Consider the following 21,179-nt stretch of genomic DNA (forward strand, 5'->3'; position numbering starts at 1 on the left):
AGCCTCAGGAAGATGACATTAGAGCTGTATTTGGCTGGATTTGCTTAGGGAACTCCAGCCATCTGGTCCTGGGAGTGACTTGAGACCTCAATCCTGCCTTCATGATAGGAAACAGAGGACGTGGACTTGCTAGATGGCCATGAGGTCTCTGAGCCTGGTTGTGCATAATAAAGAAGCCTCCCCTAACACTAACAAAAGCTGGGAGTGATTTCTCCACATTCCCAAAGGGCTCTGTCTGTGAGGAGAGGTGCCCAGAAGTGGGTATTTACAGCGGAGGCAATCCAGCTCTCTCCCACTCTGAAGGGTCTCTGTAACAAATCATTTCTTGAACCACTGCATGGCCCGTCTGCATTGGCTGTAAAGCCAAATAATCCTTTTGCGAGAGACCCCCTTGATAATAAACTTCTGACATAGCTCTTCAAACTCTGCATGCAGGAAAGCCCTGATCAGCAAGAGAGCCTTAAAGCCCTGCAGCCCACAGCAAACCGCGGTTACTGCTGCTATCCTCCCCCTCTTCTGTTAAAGGTTTTTTGTGTACCAGCAAGGCCAGGAACTCGTGTGCTGGTTTCGCAGCTGAAAGGAACCTGTTGCAATGGCAAAAGGAGGAAGCAGCAGTCTGGCTAGTTTTAACTTCTTGCTCAAAAGAAAAAAAAAACAACAGAAAACCACACAACCTTCGGCGAGTCTGCAATGCCCTCTGATTGTTCAGCAGAGCAGACATGGAAAAGAGAGGAAATACCCGAAGAAGCCACCTCGTGAAATTGAAGAAGTGATAGTCCCTTGTTCTTCCCACATAACCCTCCCTGCCTACCACACGGCTGAGCCAGGCAGGGCCCGCAGGGCCGTGCGAGGAAGGAACAGGGGCTCACCCATGCTGAGCGATTCCTTCTGGAAGTCCTTGGTCAGATGTGAGCGGCTGGTGATACAGTAGACGTAGCGCTCCAGCACGTACCAGCACATCTCGTAATAGAAGGGATAACGAAACTTGTTTGGGACCTGCAAAAGAGGGAAGGGGAAGGGGATCAGTTCAGGCCGGCTTCTCCGCAGGGCTGCTCGGAAACCGCTCTGGCTGCCTTGAACCAGACCAATCCCCTCCTGAGAGGCAGGAAATGCACGTACACATGTAACAGCATCATTCCTGCTTCTGGCAGCCTCATGTAATTCTCCTTGTGGAAGGAGAGCAGAGACCAGGTACTTCTCACTTGTAAGCCACTAACATTTTGTTTGCCTGTTAGGGTCGCAGCTCTTCACCGTGCTTCCCCCACAGACCTCCTTCGCATTAGTGCAGGACAACAGCAGGTGCCACAAGAGGCTTCAGTTGAAGGTAAAGGTTCAAGCCCTCTTCCCAAGCCACAGCACAGCACCTGACAGTACATGTACGCGGAAAGGGAAAGGGATGGTCTATTGCAAGAGGAGTTGTCAGCTGTCTGCTAGACAGTGGGGCCACCAGGACTCTGTCACATCAGTGCTGGCAATTCACACGGAGGCAGATGTCCCTGACCCTGCTGCCTGCCTTGCACCCTCCTGAGGCTACACTGCCCGGGGTGGAGCAGGCACACAGTCCATCCTCCTGTGTCTTGGCTCCTTTGAATATTGGCTTGGCATTTGAGTGCTAACCCACAAGTCCTGCCTGCTGCAGCACCTTGAACCTTTTCAGAGAGGCCGGTCTGTCATAGCCCAGGTGCATCCTGAGGCTTCTCTGCGGGTGCCGAGGGCTGCAGGACCCATGCCTCCCCAAGGAGCAAGGGAAAGCACCCACTTGTCAGCCGTGTTCTTGGCTCAAGACCTCAGGAAGCCTTTCACTTCAGTCATTTTTACCACATCAAGGTCTAGGATCAATGCCAAACAGGAGCAGAAGGCAACTGGGTAAGGGAAGAGGCAAGGTCTGCTGGATGCATTCCCACGACCATGCTGCTGCCTTCTTCTCTGGCTGCCTTGCCTGGGGAGATTCCCATCACACTCCCTGCGAGGTTTCCTAGTGTCAGACTGGAGGCAGCATGAAGGAAATAACATCCTTAGTGCAAGCTGCAGGCTGTCCCTCACCCAGGCTCCTGCCCATACATTTAGCAGGCTGTGACGTCTCGCTTAAGAACAGCTGGAGTTCGAGCAGTTTGTCACGGGGCTAGACGCAAGCTGCCTGCCTGCACTGTTCCTGGCTGCACCCTCCCTGCCATCCCAGGAGGCCAGGTCCTCTCAGCTCTCCTTACCCGCGTGCGGTCTTCGATGCTGTAGATCCGGAGCTGCATAGGGATGTTGAAGCTGTGCAAGAAGTTGCCTCCAAAAACCAACGTGTCCATGGGAGTGTACACAGCATGGATCCAACCTTGGGGAGAAAGAGTTTGAAGAGTCCTTCTGAGCAATTAGGTAAGGACAAAGTCTTACAAGTGTACCCCTACTAATTCAATTCCTTTGCAATCTCTTATGAACTCTGATCTTCAGAGAAGGGCTCTCAAACTGCACAACCTCCATGCTACTCAGCTAAGTCTACTCTGATAGATACACCCTTAAACTACTCCTACACCTAGGGTAGCTGCTAACACACAGACTAGCTACTGACCCCACACACATCAGCCAGTACAAGTGGCAGCGGGAGGCAAGGATGGGACCGCTTAGATCCCAGCTCTTTGAGGGCTGACGTTGCTGTGTTACCACAACAATGTGCGCTCCTCCTGAAGCATCACTGCCGAATTAATACTCGGCTCACTTTACCCACCTATGAGCTAAAGACAGACTTGTATTTAGGCACTTAAATACATCTGTGGACCTGGCCTCACATCTTCCCATGGTAGTAAGTGTGTCAGTATCTACCTCCTGTCCACAGCTTTTTGTCACCCTGTTGTCTCTGCAAAGTTGCTTCCTGGTTGCATTAGGCCTAATGACACCAGCAGCGAGGAGAACAGTTTTCCAGAGTTTGTTGAACAATTCAAAAAACAATAAAAAAAACTCTTATTTCAAAGACTAAGCAATCCAGGCAAGCCCAACATTTTGTAGATTCCAGCACGGCTTTCCTTAGAGCAAGGCCACTCGATTCAAAAGAAGTTCACGGTACCATGACTCAAATGAGTAACTCGTGCAATCCCTGGTGTTTTCTCTTCCTGGTCCTGCTGTAAGCTACAGGAGTATGCATGTACAACACAACTTATTCCTGCACTGCAGGAAACAGCAGGTTACACCGTTCTTTGCCATCAGAGAGCCTTATGGAAGAAATTTTTATGAAGCAGTTTTATCAGAAGCCTTGAAAAGGGTCCCATAATCCTTCTACTTGCAAGGGAGTATTCCCTAGCGCAAGCACAACATTTTACAGACATCCCAGGTCCAAATCACAGGTCCTGAAAGGCTGTGAGCCAGTCCTTGTGAACAACCCAGTTTGGGCTGCTGTTCCACCCACCGCATTGCTTCTGCTTTGCTGCTTTCTAGCACAGCACTGCACTAATTGTGCAAACAAGACATTGTTGATGCCCTCCAATTCATTCTGCCTGCTTAACCAAGTTAGGCTAAAGATTTCCCTTAACTTCCTTTAGCAAACTATGACCACAATGGAGGGATCTCTCAGGGAAAGAGCCAGGATCAGTGTTCTGCTTCTTTCCCTGGACCCGTCTGCTCAGAGCTTTTAAAGTGTTCCCACTCCCAACCTCAAAGTCTCCTTGCTCAAGCCTTCTGCTGTTACCTGCAAGTCTCTCCATATTACAGCTTCCCAGCTCCCTATCAGGTTTCAGAATTTTCCAACATCCACTTCTAGCTCTATGTTTTCCATTTCTCCCGTCTCCAGTACTCCAGACTGCCATCATCCTTCCTTGCGTCCAGAGCAGTCACCTCGTTCCCTAAACACACACACTGGCTCTCTTTCTTGCTTCACAACTTGAAAATAACTCTGCAGAGATTTCACAAGAGAGACAGGAAGTAGAGGAGCTGTGCTGTCTTGGGCCAGCCTCTATCATCAGCGTGCACTGCTCTGCATGTCAGCATGATGGGCCCTGGGAAAGCCTCCTTTAGTAACTGATCAAGCATGATGTGAGCCAGATGGAGTTTTCTGGTCACTTGGGTGGAATCCACAGTGCCATATCAACCATGGTTTGGGAGCCAACAAGCAAGTGGACAGAGCCACATAACATCTCCCTGTTACTCACAAAGGAGAAAGCTAAATTCTGCCTGTTCTGATTCTGCTTGTGTCCCAGGAGTTTCAGCCTCTTGCCACAACCCTGGCAAAAGCCAGGATGCAACTGCCCACCCTACTGTACCTGAGGGGATGACAAATGTGTAGCCCTGCTTGAGCTCAATGCGCTGGCACTCTGACACTCTGTCCCCAAGAAAAATGTCACCCTGCTTTCCTGAGAGAAGCCAGTTTTCGTAGAGCTCCAGGTTCTGGGGTGTAGGAGGGATCAACCAGAATATCTGCAAGCAAAGAAAATACATATATGTAAATCACTGCACTGACCATCCCCTGCTTCTTCCTGATCTGTCCTGCTCCCTCTCCAGGTACCCAAACATCTCCTCTCCCCACCCCCAGAGGATGCAAACCTGCAGAAATCCCCAGTCAACTGACCTAACGGCTGTCCCATCTGAGAGGACAAGCCACTGAACAAGGGCCTTCCCAACTTGATGCACCGAGCATCACACCTAGACCGAGCTTGGGATGTCCTGTAAGGTGTTATTTGCAAAGACAGTGTTGATAGATGTAAAACCCACTGACGACAGAGTACTTGGAAAGAAAGGATATATTTACCTGCACCTTTCTGAATGCTACCATGTTATTCAGAGCCAACTGAACTAGAGATTTGCATGTGTGTCTCCATGTTGTACAGATGAGCAAGTAGATATCCATCCCCCCCAGCTAGGCTCTTCAGAGACTGTTAGCCCATATTTTGAGGAAAATCACTGGAGCCACAAACTATCAGAATCACTGGGGAGCCTGGCAGCTACATCTCCTTTGCAAGATGTGGGTGAAAAGCCCAGATTATTTAAGTGGGGCAGAGCTTGTTGCCTTCCCTCAACCTAGACTAAGTCAGTGGAGAAAGTGGAGAAAGATGGGATGAAATAATTGCCCAGGAGTTGTCCTTGTAGTCCAAGTTTCATCCTAGAAATCTGTCCTCACTGACTGCAGAGGGAGCCCCTCCAGCCGGACAGTTCCTTCTCAGCAGTTAAAATTGAAAGGGCTCCCTACCATGACGGCTGTCCAAGGCTCTTTCTCAGAGCATGTCCAGCCACCACGGGCCCAAAGCCAGAGGAAGCCTTCTTTCCTTCCTGGGTCACTGATGAATTCAACCCTAGATGGCTAATGGTTTTAACCGTAAATCCTGAGGTCTCTTCCACTTGCTCACAAGGGCTGAGTTTAGGAGCTGGTTGCATTTCACAGGGCAACAGAGGTGAGGTCTGCCTTCGGTAAATTCTGCATTACATGGTATTTTCCTCTGCATTAGCTTTTGTTAATAATGCCAAGCTGAGCTACCATCATAGTTTGCTGCTCTGAATGCACCACTTCAAACAAACTGCTGAATCTGATCCACTGCTACCCTGAGCAGCGGTGCAGTTTCCTTAACAGCTGCACTGCTGACAACCGCAGTTAGCAAAAACTTAAATACAAGCTTCTCCACGCTATTACAGTGGTAATGCCAAAGCCCAGACTAAATCTGTGATAACGGCACATCCACACAACAGCAATTGGAAGGGATGTTCTCCCAGCAAGGATGTGATGTTGGTTATGTTTCATTCTCTGAACATGATTGTGCTCTCTAGGGCAACTGAAGTGCTAGCAAGTGACTTACTTGTGCTAGCTAGCCAGACCCTTCACTGTTATAGCACTGAACTGCTACAGATCTGTTTTCTGAAAGTTAAGAGAACAGATTTAACACCCCAGCTGTAAGGGGAGCTTATGGTGCAATTCACCCTGCCTAAGGGCAGGTGGGAGGACTGGCACCTTCCCAGTTCCCCTTCCAGATGGACTTCCTCCAAGGCAGGCACCAGTACAACACACAGCTGGGTGAGGAACACCCATGCAGAGAAATCCCTGCACAATTCTAACTGGAAGTCACCCATCACAGAGCAAATGCTGCACACAGATGAAGTCTGTACCTTTCCTCCTCGGTGGATATGGTACCACACAGAAGTACCACCGAAGTCCACGTGGAAATCTGTGTAGCAGCCCTTGACACTCATCAGACAGTACCTGGTGGAAAGCAAGACAACAATAAGGTGTAAATGGGAGGTGACCCATTGTTCTAAACAGATGCAGTGTATTCAAAGTGAATGGACTGCCTAAACCCAGGCCAATAGCTCGGTGCAGTGCCAGCAATTAATCACTGCAGTGCTAAGCACTTTAGGTGCAAGGAGGTGATGGATTGCAGGAGAGCTCACTTCGCATTTCTATCACATCCCCTCAAAAAGATCTAGTCCAGGCAAGAGGAGAGCTTCCATACTCATATACCCAGCAGCTCTAGAAACCCCCAAGCCACAGGTCTGGCCTACACCTACACCTAGCAGCTCCAACAACTCCAGATGCCTCAAGGTGGTGAGCACCAAGAATTTCCCCGAAGCGCAGAAAGCTCCTGGAGGTGACGTGACTGCCCTTCTGCACAGCATTTGGCAAGGACTTAAATAACTAATTGCAGATGTCACCCACTGAAATAAACAGGGGGAACGTTCCTCCCACTTCCCCTTGGAACAAACTGCTTCTCCCTTGGGCTGTTTTCTTGCAAGAGATCCTGAGCTGTGCCAGCGGTGGCAGGCAGCAAAAGCAAGTCACTTACTTTTGCACCTTCGGATACTGCATCTCCAGGATAGCATTCGTGGACTCTGTCTGACTCTCCTTCAGGTGTCTGGGCCACATGTTATCAACCCAGTCAATCAAATCCACCTGCAGCAGAAAGGTGGGAGACATGAGTACGGTTAAAAAAAGGGCACAGTACCCCTGCAATGGACATACCTAAATCATTGCACTGCTGTGCAGAGATTACCAGAAAACCCAGTTCAGAGCAGGCCCCCAACAAACTACGGGAGCAAGGAAGGGACGGAGGGCCTGGTGTTACTTGAATGGCCATGATACTCCCATTTTAGCTCTTGCACACCCCAGCAACCTTTCCTGTTCCACTGGTGCAATGCTGCACATAAAGCATTTGGGACCAGCTGTTCTGACTCTGGTGAGCCTCTGAATTCACACAGGCAGCAAACGCTGCAGCGAGATCCCAAGCATGGTACCAGGATGCTGCTCTTCTACTTGGGGGTCAGCCAGGAAATGCTATGCACTGGTCTTACACAAAACACACGCTAGGCAGCATCTGCCAAGGTGGGCTTCAACTCGCTAAGTTTCAGGAGAGCCAGAGCCTGCAGAGATGTCCAGGCTCCCTCTGCAGTTAACAGAGAGAAACAAATGGCCCTACAGAGCTGCCTGTTCCTCTCTACTGACCGTGAAGGATTTCAGGATGTCCATCTTGGACATCCCACCTTTCACACTTCAGTAGGAGCTGCTGATTCCTCCCCCTGCCAGACAGCCAGCCTGCTGCACCCCTTTCCAGGGCAGCCCCAGTCTGAGCCTCCTCTGCCTTCAGAGACTTCAGCCCTTTGCATCAGCAGCACTCCCTGCCATCTTGTGGATCTCATTGGAGTTTATGCAGCTGAACACAGGGGTGCTGTCCTAACGGGACTGTGGTTTCCAAACACCAAGCCAGCCACAAAGCTTAACTGGCACCCAGGATTTTCCTGTTCTCTCAAAACGTAGCAAGTATTGCCGAGCCCTGCTGTCTGGTTTAGACCCAGCTGGAGTTTCACACCTGGCCAAGGCACTAGGACAAGCTACCCCTGCCCTACACCTCTCTGACCACAAGGGAGCTGATCCCTGTGGTAGGAGGCAAGAGCGAGCTCTGCACCAAGCCTCAGAGCAGTACGAGGCACAGGCACCTGACCATGGCCACTACAGTTGAGGCAAAGCAGCCCCAGCCTGACTGTGAGATCGGCTGCAGCTGCTGATCTAAGTCAAACACAGAACCAGCTCCAGCAGCTTCCAGAGTGCAGCAGGGGCATCCCTGGCTGAGCCCATACATGCTATGAGCAGCTCCTCTCCTGCTGCACTCAAGCATCAGGCTGCGCCTTTACTGCAGAGAACCACAAGCATGAGGGAAGGGACATCCCTGCAGAAGGAAGAGCCGTACTGACCGTAGCAGGTCTCTGCACCAGGTTCTCCAGTTTGGTGTGGCTGAACTCCAGACTGATGACATTGTAAAGTTTCTCCCGCTCGGCCTCAGGTGTTTCGTAGTAGCGTGCCCACTGTGCCATGGACATCTCTATGTCCCTCTGCGTGTTCACATCCATGACATCCACCATCCGTCGGCTCCCTGCCAGAACAGACAGATGTCACTGGAACCATCTCTGTGCACAACAGGCCACCCAGAAGAGAAGCTCTAGGAGACACGGGTCCTTCCTCAAAGAACCCACCCACACACATGTGCGACGTCTTGGCCTCTCCCATAACTTCATCTTCTTCCATACCTACATCGAAACAGAAACTGCTTCAGGTCAAACTAGACTCCTCAAGCAGGTAAGAGCTGTGATCCGCTGGCAAAGGACAGCTCATGTTCAACCAGCTGCACACTGGGGGAGCCACAAAACCAGACTTCTAGCTTTGATACACCCGATGACTCCCAACTTCTCCCTGTCTGCCCAGGGCGCAACTCAGGCATACTGTGGTGGTCCCCGAACAACAGGAGACACTTACCGACGCACAGCCGCACATCATTCACGCTGAAGTCCGGATCTGGCATCCTGCAGGACAAACACCTTGCTAAAAAAATCATGAAGTGCTTCTGGTTGCAGACCATTCCCGGCTGTAACCCCACATTGGCACGCTGCTGCTTTTTGCCTCTTGGGTGTAGGCGAAGACATGGCTAAGGATCCATGCATCTATATCTCTGGGGGCACAAGTTTGGCTGAAGCACTGGGCCCAGCTTCTGGCTAGCGAAGCAGGAGTGATTTGGGAATTGGATATAACATCTCCAGAGTACAGTGACTGCTGGTAAATGAGTAAACAGGCCTTGAGCTAAGAAATCCTAGCTCTCATTTTAAAGGCTTTAAAGGCAAAGGACATAGCTAAATCAGGAGAAACAGTATATTTCACTGACACAACATAACTAGTCTAACTTACCTGCACAAACACCACTATCACAAGCAGAAAGGGCAGGCACCTGTTCAAGCAGTTCTAGACCCAGAAAAATAACCAAAAGCTTGGGAGAATCCAGTTTTACCCACACTGGAATCCCCGGTACCAAACACGTACCCTCCCAAGTCTGAGCCTGGCACAATTTGCTAATTCACCAGATTACAGTACATCCTGCACTGCCCATCCTCTCGTAGCCAGTCTCTGAAGTTAACAGTAACACTGCTGATACTGGCTCTGACAAAGTTTGCTAGAACTAATTTATACCTCCAGCTTCTCAGCTATAATGTTTTGATATAGTATTATTTGCCTTAAAACTACATCTCCTTCCCATATTGTATTTATATAAACACCATTAATGCAAAATTTTCCATCAGTACAGCTTTACTCTCAAAGCAGTAAGCCTTAACTGACATACTGAAGCAAGAGAGAGACAGCAGTTTAGTAGTAAAACATGTTGGGCAGACCAAGTCTGACTTCTCAAAAATGCCAGATATAGTACAAATTGCTGAACTATCTGGTAATATTTGCCTATATTATCAGGCAAAAAAACAAAGCCAGATACTGCATCAGAGCAGTAATAGGACCTGCCAGGCATTCATTTGAACTGCGATCACCTACGGCCAATTCAGTCCTCTCATTTTAAGCCCAAACAGACTAGCAAGAATAAGATATGCGAGACGGAAGATGCTTTCCTCTGCTCACTCCACAACAATGCGGACAGGACACGGTCACATCAGCTTGGCAGAGCACAGATCCAGCTACCAGGATCAGATCCCCCACAACATGGAGACAGGCAAGAAGTCGGGCCGGAGTCACCCACCCATCACTCTTTGCCCTGACACTTACTTTATCCCCAAGCCATCAGAGCTCCTGAAGATGAGAGGGTCTCTCAGGCCACCCCGCTGGATGTATTCAACTGTGAAGTCTGGTGTGAAGGGAAAAGAAGAGGGAAGGTGTTAGAAGAGACTCCTACAGAGTATTATACACAAAATGAGGTTAGGCAGGACCTCTGGTGATCTCTTGTCCAACTCTGCTCCCAGCAAACTAACTTCAGACTTGGATCAGACTGTTCAGGGCCCTGTCCAGCTGAAATCTGAAAACCTCCTCACACCTGTGGCACTGCTAGCCAGTGAGAGAGCCCTGTCCCTTGTCATTTCTGCACTCCTGCAGAGATCCTGGAACTCCTTTGCAGCAGTTCTGTAAGCAGCATGGTGTTTGCTGCTGACAGACCTTAGACAGGGCCCCCCTGGAGGGGGCGGGGGGGACTTGCTCCAACAGGCTGGGCCAGACAGGGGAACAGCATGAGTTTCTGGTCCTCACTTCCACAAGAAACTCACAGCAGAGCAAGAGCTCACCCTCATGGTAAATCGTCACGAGGGCTTGCACTGGTTACACAATGAAAAGACATCCCACTGAGCCATGTGCATGGTGAAAAGCAAGCGGGGAGATCCCCCACACTCTTTGAGTTAAGCATCTAGCAGACACGTGGCTGCAATTACAGGTGCTGACCCAGGCGAAACCCCTCGCTCCTGGCTGCCATGTGTCCCAGCAAGCCCACAGCACTGCAGAACAGCTCGCTGCTCTCCAGACTGAGCAGCTTCCGTGCCATTTCCCATGCACACTCCCTGTTACCAACTTTCCTGGCTGAAGGGCTTAGCGGGCTTGAGCCAAACCTTCACCAATATGCTCCACATTGCCTTCAAGCTTCTTGGGGACTGCTGCAGGACTTGCAGGGGAGCAGGCATAAATGTTACCGCCTCCTCTGCTCTACTTGGGTTATGCAAGTAAAGCAGTTCACAGCAGAGGAAAGCACAGAACTAGTGTGAACAGCAGCCAGTTTCCACAGTTCTAATGAAAAGTAGAAAGAAAAAGGCAGCAAAACACAGGACAGTGGGAAGGGATTCCATTATCACCACAATTGCCTTGTAACCGCCCTTCAAGTTGGCGGACAGGAAGATTCTGGGTGTAGTCAGTGGCAAAGAGTACATCCAACTGTGATCACTGTTGGCTTTCTCCTAAAGGCTCGGGGAAAGGTCATCTCACACGGCATGTCTCTCTGAGAAGCGACTAACCACAACAGCTGTCTGGTTACAGACAGCAGTAGCACACACTGCGGCCCCAACACAAACCTTTGCCTTCCATGAAGACGACGAAGGTGGAGTTAAACTTGTTGGTGGAAAGCTTTTCCTCGAGGTCAAAAGTCCTCTTCCCTTCAATTTCATCATCAGAGATGCCATCATCCTCGTAACGCCGCCTCATCGTGCCACGCTGAGGAGAGATCAGACCAGAAAATAAGAGCTATGGACCAGGAGGAGTGACCAGCTTGCTTCCTCCCCCAGCTGTCCCAGAAGCTCATATCAACCCAATGCAGCTCAGGCAGGAGCTTGGGGACCCTCGCCCTGCAGCCGGCAGTCTCTGGGAAGCGTACACGCTTCTGCTCCCAGAGAGGAGACACCATGCCACTGCGTTGTCTTATTCCCTAGGCCTCTTGCTCAGCAAGCAGTGCTGGTATCAGTTTTCAGCAGACACACAGATCTATTCAGGCAATGCGTGTCTGGGATCCCAAACACACCACTGAAACAGCAGATCTGCTCCTCCTATAATCAACAGATTTGCACATGTTGGGCCATGTGGCAGACAGGTAATCCACTCTTAAGTGCTAACACAAACACGGGAAGAGGGGAGATATAGCTGGTCTAACTGGGGCAAAGGAAAAAGAATCACTCTCCCTCTTTTTTTAAAAAAAAACAGGTATGTCAGTATTTTTCTTCACTGGAGGTAAAGGCATTTGTGAATTTAAATCTCTGCTAGAATGCCAAGTGATAAAGGAAGGGGTTCACGCTGCAGACAATTCTCAAGTTTTCATCTTTGGCTATGCTTGCGCACAGAAGTTTGATTTATTCCCTCATGTGCGAGGTGGAGCAGGTGGAGGGAGTAACCCTTTTCTGAGAGGGTCTCATAAGTATGTCTGTACTGGGATTCCTGACAGACATCTTCCTCTAGTATAGCTGGATCTGGAAGAAATTACTGTCCCCAGCTGTTAGCCACCCCTCCGGAGACTGACCGTGTTCTGGCAGAGCCATTCGTGGGAATGCTCCCTAATTCCCCTCAGACAACAGTCAACCCGGTCTGAATTAGCCAAGCTGGCTTCCCCCAATTAGGGATGCTCCCGCGACAGAGCAATCACATCAGTTGTTCTGCCAGCAGCCAGACGGGGATGGAATGGGGTGGGAGGCGACAGCGCAGCTGCCCTCACGCCTGGGGGCTGCTGAGGCACGGCCACGCCGGGGGGGCCGTGTCCCCAGCAGCCCCCCAGCCACGGGACCCCTCTGCAACGCGGACAGTCGGTGGCACCGGTGCAGCGAGCAGCACGCAGCCCCAAGCACCACAGTCCCCGCATGCCTGCTCCGCGTGGAGCGAGCGCATTCGATAGCTCCGCCGTCCTTTGGAGCCTCCCAGAGGCGGAAGGCACCCTTTCCTGGGTGGGAGCGGTTGCCTCCAACCCCAGCACCCACGAGGATGTCCCCCGAGGCACTCTCCGCTCACTTGTCCCCTCTCCCTGGCAGGGAGGGAGAAGCAGGGCTGGCTCCCCGCTCCTGCCGTCTCAGTAGCCAGGAGGTCCGAGCCCGCCCCGCGGTGACAGCGAAGTTCAGGCGAAGGCCCCCGAGCGGCCAGCACCGCTCTGCTCACTCTCCTGCTCGATCCTGCACTCCCCACACCCTGCACAGCCCAACCGAGCGCACCTGTAACATTTCCCAGGAAGCTCCAGCCTGGCACAGCCACCCATCGGTCTGACTGCTGCACTCGTCCCTCTCCTCTTTTTAGCCTCATCTATTTAAACCGCGCTGGGGAAAGAGAAAGGGTGCCCCAGTACAGATGCGCTACTTTAAAGACGCCTTTTAAATTAAAAAAAAAAATGAATCATCCAGTGCAGGAACACGGAGGAGATTTCTCCCCCTTCTTATAAGTTCAACCTCACAATTTCTAGGAGGCTGATCAATTTGCAAGTTGCTTCCAGCCCATTATGGCAGAGCAGCTTACCTCTCCCCGCTGTTAACACCTCGTTAACTTTCCTCATCTTTCCAAAAACCCCTGCAGAAACCTCAACACAAAAGGGGCCCAAACACCACTTCTGGAAGGCAGGAACAAGAGGCTGCTCCTGAATGGGGCACAGCTCGGGGCACTTCAGAAAGCCCTCACTAAGTACCCTGAAACAAAGTTCTCCAAGGGCCTGCCCTTGGAGACAGCAGCACAGGGGCTGTTTGGACCATTAGTTAGTTGCGCAGGCCCAGCCAAGCATCACAGGACAGAATTTGGGACATCTGCTGACCGCTGCGGTCACTACCGGGCCAGCTCTGACCGCTCCCGGTGCTGTAACGGTGGCGACTGCCACAGAGTTCAGGCTACCTGCCCGGGGACCTTGCTCCTCACCCAGGCACACCAGGGAAGCCAAAGACATGCCAAGCCCAGCAAGTGCGCCCGTGGCCTTCCTGCTGGACTGGTTTGCACTCACCCTCCCAGGCAAGCCTAGAAATGAGGCCCAGGACTCCAGGCCCCAGCAGGCAGCTCTCCGTCATTAAGCCCATTAGGGGATGCGTGTAACGAAGCACAGCACGCTGGGCCCTGTAGCCTGTATCTCTCACCTGCTTTGGGATCGGGCGGGTGGTGGCAAATGGCAGGGCCAGGTCGCACCACAGACAAAACCTCACGGGATGAAAAAGCTCTGACACGCTAAATGCTGGCAAAAGGCTATATCCAGCCTCACCCCTTAACTTACGTTTGGATCCCATGCTGGAAGCCCAACTGGTATTCCCAGGCTCCCAGTTCAGCTGCACAAGAGGCGGTTCTGCATCGGCCGCCCCTCAGGCATGCCACGCCGAAGCAGGAGCCTCTTGCCCCACGAGACCTGTCCTTCCAGGAGCAGCACCAGGCTGGCACGGGCTGGACCACGCAGGCCAGCTAACCTGCAGAACAGCAAGCGCGTGGGCAGGCCTGATGCAGACCCTGCTTGTGCTGCCGAGCCAATATGGCTCGCTCAGAATATTGTGCCTGTAATCACCCCCAGCGCTCAGCTCAGGCCCCTGAACACGCTGAAGAGCTGAAACCAGCCCAGTGTGGCGTTTGGGCCACAAGACTGCTTGGTTCTGGTTAATCCTGAGCACCAAAGGCAGCTTTGAGGACTGACCCCACTCCCACCCTACGTCACTCAACCAGGGAACAAATGACCAGAAATTTAAAGGCTTTATGACCCAAAGCACTGCAGGCTTGGGAGGATGCTGCTGGACAGCCTGGCCTACCGTGGCCCCGCGCTTCCTGAGCGGCAGCAGCACAAAGCCCAGCAGGCCCATCCAGGGATCTGTGCTGTGGGACCACGGAACCGCTCTAACTCTTCCCATGTCTTGTTCACAGCACGAACAGGACACAGCCACAACACAGAGGTGCAAGCACCTTGAGCCAGGTCCCCTTCACAATGGGAAAGTCGGGGCTGCAGAACGTGGAAGGAAGGGGACTGTCTCCTCCAGGCGAGCAAATCCCAAATTCTAGGGCTCAAGTTGTCACCAGCACAGCATCAGCTGCAAACCCCCCTCCACACTCAGCCAGGTTCAGCTTCAATTGCTCCCATGGGCAGGGAAGAGTCTGGATTCCTGATGTGCACAGTATGCAGGAGAACAGGATCCCAGTCACGGCTGAAGACCCAGAAGCACTGCCACAACACAAATAGCTCCGCTGGTTATACAACACCTCTTGTGTACGTGGCCGGGGCCACTGTGCTCTGAAGCCATTGTTGTCTTGAGAGGGTGGGGAAAAACAGCATTTCAGTGCGCAAAGCAGACAGGAAGGAGAAAAGGCTTCTGCATTTCCAAGCATGCGTTTTGGGAGAGACAGCACCTGCAGGGACTCCGGGCAAGTCTCTGCAGCTGAGTTCTCCCTGGAGTATGCAGCTTCCCTATTGCAGCTACACAAACCATGGTCCCCTAGACCCCAAACTACATCTCCATACTAGGACAGATGCAGTCAGCGTACAGGTATAGGGCTTGTAGGGACACCCCAAGACCCCTTTCTACACCAAGGTGCTTAGATCTTCACCTGCCATATGGGGAATTGCCACCTGGTTGAATAACTGTTAAGAGATGCACACAGCCATGCCACGCTAACACTGTGCTCACCTTTCCACCAGCATTTTTTTTTTTTTTTTAAGAGCTGCACAAATCCTTCCTACAGCACAGCCTGATCTCTTTCCGGAGGAGCTGTCCCCCCCATCCCACAGCTCGGCTGAGCTCCCCTGCCCGGCAGGCTGCTGCAGCCCTCTCAGCTTTCCTGCTGCTTCAGTCAGCCCCATCCAGGAAGAGCTCCAGCACGTCCCAGCCCCCGGCTCACTCACTAACACTGCCGGGATTCTCCCAGCAGCAACTGTCAGTTCCACGAGGGACACACAACTTCCAGAAATGAGACTACCCCCTAAACTGAGGCTCTCCAGTGTCCCAGATGAAGCCCAGCCCCAGCAATGCAAGGGTTATGAGCTGGGCACATTACACACCCCTGTGAGACAACCTCAGCGTTTGGCATTCGGCAGCAATATGTAAATACTGCTTTTTCAGCTCTGTGATCTATGTTAGGATCCAGGCATTTTTCATCCCGACAAGAGTTTTACTAAGGAAGAACTGACAAGCAGTCTAGAATCAGTGGCAGGCAGGGTCAAGATAAAGGCAGTTTATTCACCCTCCAACACCGGCCAGCCAGCAATTCTCATCTAAGATAGGCGTCCTCCACCAGTGCTTTCTCACCCTCTTGGATACCACTCACTCAGCGCAGGAAATAACATGAATATTAATCCTTCAGGCAACTCCAGCACCATCCCTTCTGTTCTGATGCTTCCACCTGCAGCCTCCTGCTCCAAGGGATGCTGAGGGGAAGCGCCTCACGCAGCCCCACGGTGGTGCTCCTCAGAACTTCCTTGGACACCCCCTTCCACCAGCAGCCACCTCTAGCGAAGGAACCGACAGCCTGCTGAGGATGACCAGAAGACTGCTCTCCCGCAGGTTTTTTGAGAGAAGTACAAGGTCGCATTTGAAAACAGAACAAGACGGCCTTTTGCCAAAACAGCCTCACGTATTTACAGAGCAAAACCAACAGTATTTTAGTCACTTCCTGTCCTGTCTGCTGCCATCGCCTCCTTGAACTTCCAGCACCTCCATGTCCCAGTCCCCAGGACGGGCCTCCTACTGTGCCACAGCCCCTCCAGGCCAGAGCACCCCTCACCGTATCTCTCCCTGGGTCTCTCCCCCTTCGCCTGCCATTTTTCCAGAGCAGCTTGCCTCCCACAAGGCTCCTGTGTGCCTTTGGAGGAGAAGCAGGAACTTGAAGAATGCTGGCAAGTTGCACTCCTGGACCTGCAGGTATTGTTACACCACCTTGCTCCCCACGAGAGCGGTGCCCACTTGCGTTCACCACCACGTGTCCTCACTGGGTGCCTCCTGGCCACTGTCTGTAGGTGTACTTTGCTGAAATGCATCCAGACTGGTAGTTAGCTAACGAGCTCTACTCTCCTCAGTTTATGAATTCAACATCTCACACACTTCTACAGCAAAGAGCTATGGCTCTTCCCTAGAGTAGTCCAAACCTTCAACATTCACACGAACTCATTCATGGGTGCTTTAATGTCAGGCAAATACACGTGGCAAGACACAGCATCCAAAAACGGCTGAGCTCCACCTGCGATTACGAGCCACCCCAAAAGGCCAGGTAAGATCTGTTACACCAGTGGGAGAAGTCCTATTCCTCCGGGGAAGAGCCAGGGGAAAGCAGCCTGTCAGCAGCTGTATTGGTCTCTGTGCAAGCCTGGAGGCCAGCCGACACCAGGACAAGCTAGAAGGCAGTTAATTTTAGCAGCACTACATGTCCTGTCCAGACAGTCACCTTTGGCAGATAAGACAGATGTACTCAACTCACTCTTTTGCTGCCTGGTTTCACAAGAGGAACCCAAGAACTCAGCCAGCAGGTTTAATGCCCCTCATCATCTCCCCTGTCTCTCAAGACCTGGTGAGCAGAGCCGGTGCACCCCAGGCTGCACATTCCTGGACAAAAACATACTCACAGCAGCAGGCTGAGGAGTGCGCAGAGATACAGGCAGAGCTGGAGCCCTCCGAGGATTCACAGCTCCAGGAGGGATTCCCACCACGAGCTGGGCTGCCAGCCTTTCAGCACGAGCAAGGAGAGTGCTTCAGTTTGCATTTTTCTGTAACTGGATGTACACAAGGAGTAACTGGGGAATTCGAGCAAGGCTGAAAGGCAGGTGAGGAGGCAGCACCACAGAGAAAGGAGAACTCCAGCAGCTGCGGCTCAGCCACACGCTGACCAGCCACAGCAGCGAAACCACCAGGCAGATGAGCATGGTGGATCAGATCACAGATGGGCAAGTCTGGCAACAGCCCCAATAAGGAAACGCTGCTCTTGAGAGGGATGTGTCACCTGCACGCGTCCATGTGCGGCCACCCTTCCCGAGGGCTTCTGCGCACTGCTGACCCGCAGGCTGCCAACGCCCGCGGCAGCCACAGCACCCTGGTACGCAGACAGATCCTGCCTCGATTCTACGAGCACTCAAGAAAGCTCATGAAGGACCATCAAATCTTCCACCGCACCACCTTTCAGGACAGAAAACTCATCCTCTGAGCCACACAGATTGTCCTAAAAGCTGCTCTTAGATGTTAAACCTTGTTATTTCTCAAGCAGTCTGAGCAAATCTCTTTCAGTTACCTACCACCCCTTCCAAGTCAATAAAATCCAAGGAAAAAGTCGGCTCTGTAGAGCCCTTTTCCTGCTAGGGTTTCCCCAGCACACACGTTATGCAGTCAGGTGGATAAGCATTAGCAGCTCTGCTACCCCCTTTTGCTTTATATAAGTAGGTAATAGAGAAAAAATGGAACAAAATAGACTAAACTTCTCCAAAGAGGCAGGCTTGAATATTACATGCGCTTTACCCATTTCCTCCCAATCCGCACTGGGTGTTGCTGCAGTCCCAATAGGACTTGGAGCTCAAGAAATTCAAAATACCGCTTGTCTGTCCTCTCACGGGAAACATTGTGTACAGATGCTCTCAGAAACCCCAGCCAGGTGCCAGCACCCATCCAGACTCCGTGGCTCACAGCAGGGCTATGCCAGCAGGCCAAGAACAGCATCTCCACACCTTGGCCAGGGGAACAGCGTCCCCGGGCCACCGAGGGGCACGGCCGCTCACCAGGTTAGGCACCAGAGCCCGGGAGCATGCCCAGGTGGACAGAGGGAGAGTGGGTTTCATCCCAGCTGTGCTGTGTGGTTCTGAACAGCTGGCCTGCCCCCCCAGGAGATCTGGGGGCTGCCAGCTGGGGTGCTTCTCCTCGCCCCCTGCCCCTGGACCACCTACAGCCGTACTGCCCTATCTCCTGTCCTGCTCCGGCTCGCACTGGTGAGCTGTGTTAGCTCGTGGCCCCCCGCAAGAGCCACTCTGGGAACAGACAAGGCATAGCCGAGCGCGCAGCGCTGGGTCAGCTCCGTGTAGCTTCACCCTCACTGGGACCAGCACAGCGGGAGCTCAGGCAACGAACCTGCTTTGCCAGTGGGGCAGAACTGACCCTCCTAATTTCCCACGGCCCCGACCCAGCTCTGCAGAAGCCGGTTGCTGGTTCTCACCGTGGCAGTACTCAGGCAACAACAGCACGGGAAGCCCCACGGCTTGTACCACAGCCTCTGCAAAGCCGACACTGTCCTTTTACGGGACACACCACAGGCTGTTGGCGCTGCAGGGCCAGGGAAGCTTATGAAGAAGAACAACCCAGTGCTGTTGGGAAGAACATGGCCAGCAAGTGTACTGGGAAGGCCACTGTTCCCAGGTACTGGAAAGGAGATTTCCTTCTTCCCCCACACAGTTACACCAACCTACGTGCTCCCTCCCCCTTTGCCCCACAGGAAGCCCAGTGCTTGTCCCTTCCTTACTCTAAATGCGGCGCAGGGGCTCCGGAGCTCAGTGACACACAGAAATACTGGTGTACAGCAAATTCAACAGGGAGGCAGCCTAACCCTGCAGGAACATACACTGCTGGCCGCCTCAGCTCGATCCCAAGATCACAGTTGCGTGGAACCAGGGGTACACAGGGGAGCAAAGGGGAAGCAGGGCACCCTCAGACTGCAACAGCACAGGCCAGGCCCTTCTCTCCTTATTATTACTATTTTAAACAGGCTGCTCTGCTCCTGCCTCCACTATTTGCTGCTTTTTCTCTCCAATTTCCACAGCACTGCCCCGCTTCTCTCTCACCCCACAGGCTTTTACCACTGCCTTGTACAGAGGCCAGGCAAAGAAAAACACAACATCAAGAAGGCCCATCCCCTCTACGTATCTCGTTCATAGCAAAAACACATCTCACCAGTTGGGAACTGCTTCTCTAGATAACAGCCCTAGCAAGAAATGTCCCGATCCTTCCCCTGGTGCCTTCTACCACACGACTCCTCCTCTCCCAAACCCCTCAGGACTGGCTAGCACACGGCAGCGCGATGCTGCAGTCAGCTCTCAGCCCTGAGGACCAGCACTAACGAAAACCACAGCTGACGATCACACCCGGAGCTAAGCCTTTTCCTTGCCAAAAAAAGGTGCGGGGTGGCTTTACTAAAACTCTTGCTTGTGTACAGCGTGATGGCTAAGAGACTGGGAAAGACAAAGTGTTTAACATACTTCAGGGAAAAGATCTCCTTGCTCCGCTCACTGCATATATGACCTGTTTTAACCAGCCGCCATAAAACCTACCTGTGCCCCACGCCACAGCTCGCTCATACACGCAAGAAGTCAGTGCCGTGAACCATTCCTCAGCTCTTCTGGCAACAAGGACCCGTGCCCTTCCTGGCACCCAACCCAGTGGGAGTGCTACAGAAAGCACTGCTCCCCTCAGAGTGCTGCTGCACAAGCATCAGCCCACCCACCTTTCCTCACCACGCTGCCACCCCGGGCAGATCCCAGCCCAATACCTCCTTCAGTTTGGGTTCCTCCATGGGCATCTGCCGTCCCCGGATGGCCGGCTCGCTCTGTTCACCATTAGTGCTGTTTCTACAGCAACAGAGATGCACAAACACAGACCCACAGAAACAGAGCGGTGAGAAAGGCACCTCCTCTGCCATCACTGACTTGCAGGCTATGCTTTGCCCCGGGATTTATCTAACCCACTTCAAGGGCCAGCAGAAGGGCAACAAGCGATGCCGATGTGCAGCCATGCATCTTCTTCCCCTGGCTCCTGGGAGATGGGAGAAGGGGGTGAAGAGGGAGCATCAGCAGGCACAGAAAATTTTGCATTCATCACAGCCCTTCTGTCTCTCCATGCTGTGTGAGCAGAGCTCTTCCAAAACCACTGACCTACAGCAGCTCTCCCATTTTTGTGATGCCTCCCTGGAGCCTATGGTTTCCCCATCAGATGGGCAGGGACGACGACGGGAGAACCCACGTGTTCTCCACGTGAAAAAACAGGCCCAGCTGCCAGCAGGTGGGCCAGGACATGTGGTACAGAGCACTTCCCAACTGCCTGAGAAGCACCACAGAGGTGGGAGAGAATCTGCGGGCACGTGAATGTGGACAGCACTAGCACAGGGAAAAGGAAAGAAGAACTGAAGTGCCCGAAAGCACCCAACAGGCTGCCTGCCACCCTGCCCTAAGTCCTCCAGAAGAGGAACCAGTCCTGGACCGGCACAAGCCCAGGTACAGCAGAGTTCAGTCTGCACCTCAGCCAGACCAAGGCATCTAAGACAGGAGAGCTGTGATGCTGCTTTCAGGTTTATTGGTAGGCTTTTTGGGGATCCATCTGTACAAGTGCAGTTACAGGGATTTTCTTCGCTCCACTTGAAGCAGTCGAATCTCACTTTCCAAATGGGTGCATGTGCCTACTCACTGCTTCTTCCCAGCAGGGAGGGCTCTGCACGGGTTTGTTCCCATGACCCCCCAAAACACCAGACCTGAGACCCAAGCTCCCCAAGCCAACGGGAGACAACAGTTCCAGTTCCAAGACTGGGAGCACTCCCC

General features: G+C 52.5%; 1 protein-coding gene across 2 annotated transcripts in view; it reads right to left on the bottom strand.

The window, feature by feature from the left end:
* Positions 1-21,179, bottom strand: part of KDM2A (lysine demethylase 2A) — a 45,482-nt gene that overhangs the window by 15,865 nt on the left and 8,438 nt on the right. For both annotated transcript variants that reach the window (XM_080595109.1, XM_080595108.1), the window contains exons 4-12: positions 11,275-11,413; positions 9,992-10,070; positions 8,705-8,751; positions 8,146-8,324; positions 6,744-6,850; positions 6,070-6,163; positions 4,239-4,392; positions 2,208-2,323; positions 870-996 (exon numbers count right to left, since the gene is read on the bottom strand). In XM_080595109.1, the coding sequence (XP_080451235.1) occupies positions 870-996; positions 2,208-2,323; positions 4,239-4,392; positions 6,070-6,163; positions 6,744-6,850; positions 8,146-8,324; positions 8,705-8,751; positions 9,992-10,070; positions 11,275-11,413 (1,042 nt within the window). The remainder of the gene's footprint in view (positions 1-869; positions 997-2,207; positions 2,324-4,238; positions 4,393-6,069; positions 6,164-6,743; positions 6,851-8,145; positions 8,325-8,704; positions 8,752-9,991; positions 10,071-11,274; positions 11,414-21,179) is intronic.

The sequence above is a fragment of the Anser brachyrhynchus genome (assembly GCF_964034855.1).
Source record: "Anser brachyrhynchus genome assembly, chromosome: 5".
Taxonomy (NCBI): domain Eukaryota; kingdom Metazoa; phylum Chordata; class Aves; order Anseriformes; family Anatidae; genus Anser; species Anser brachyrhynchus.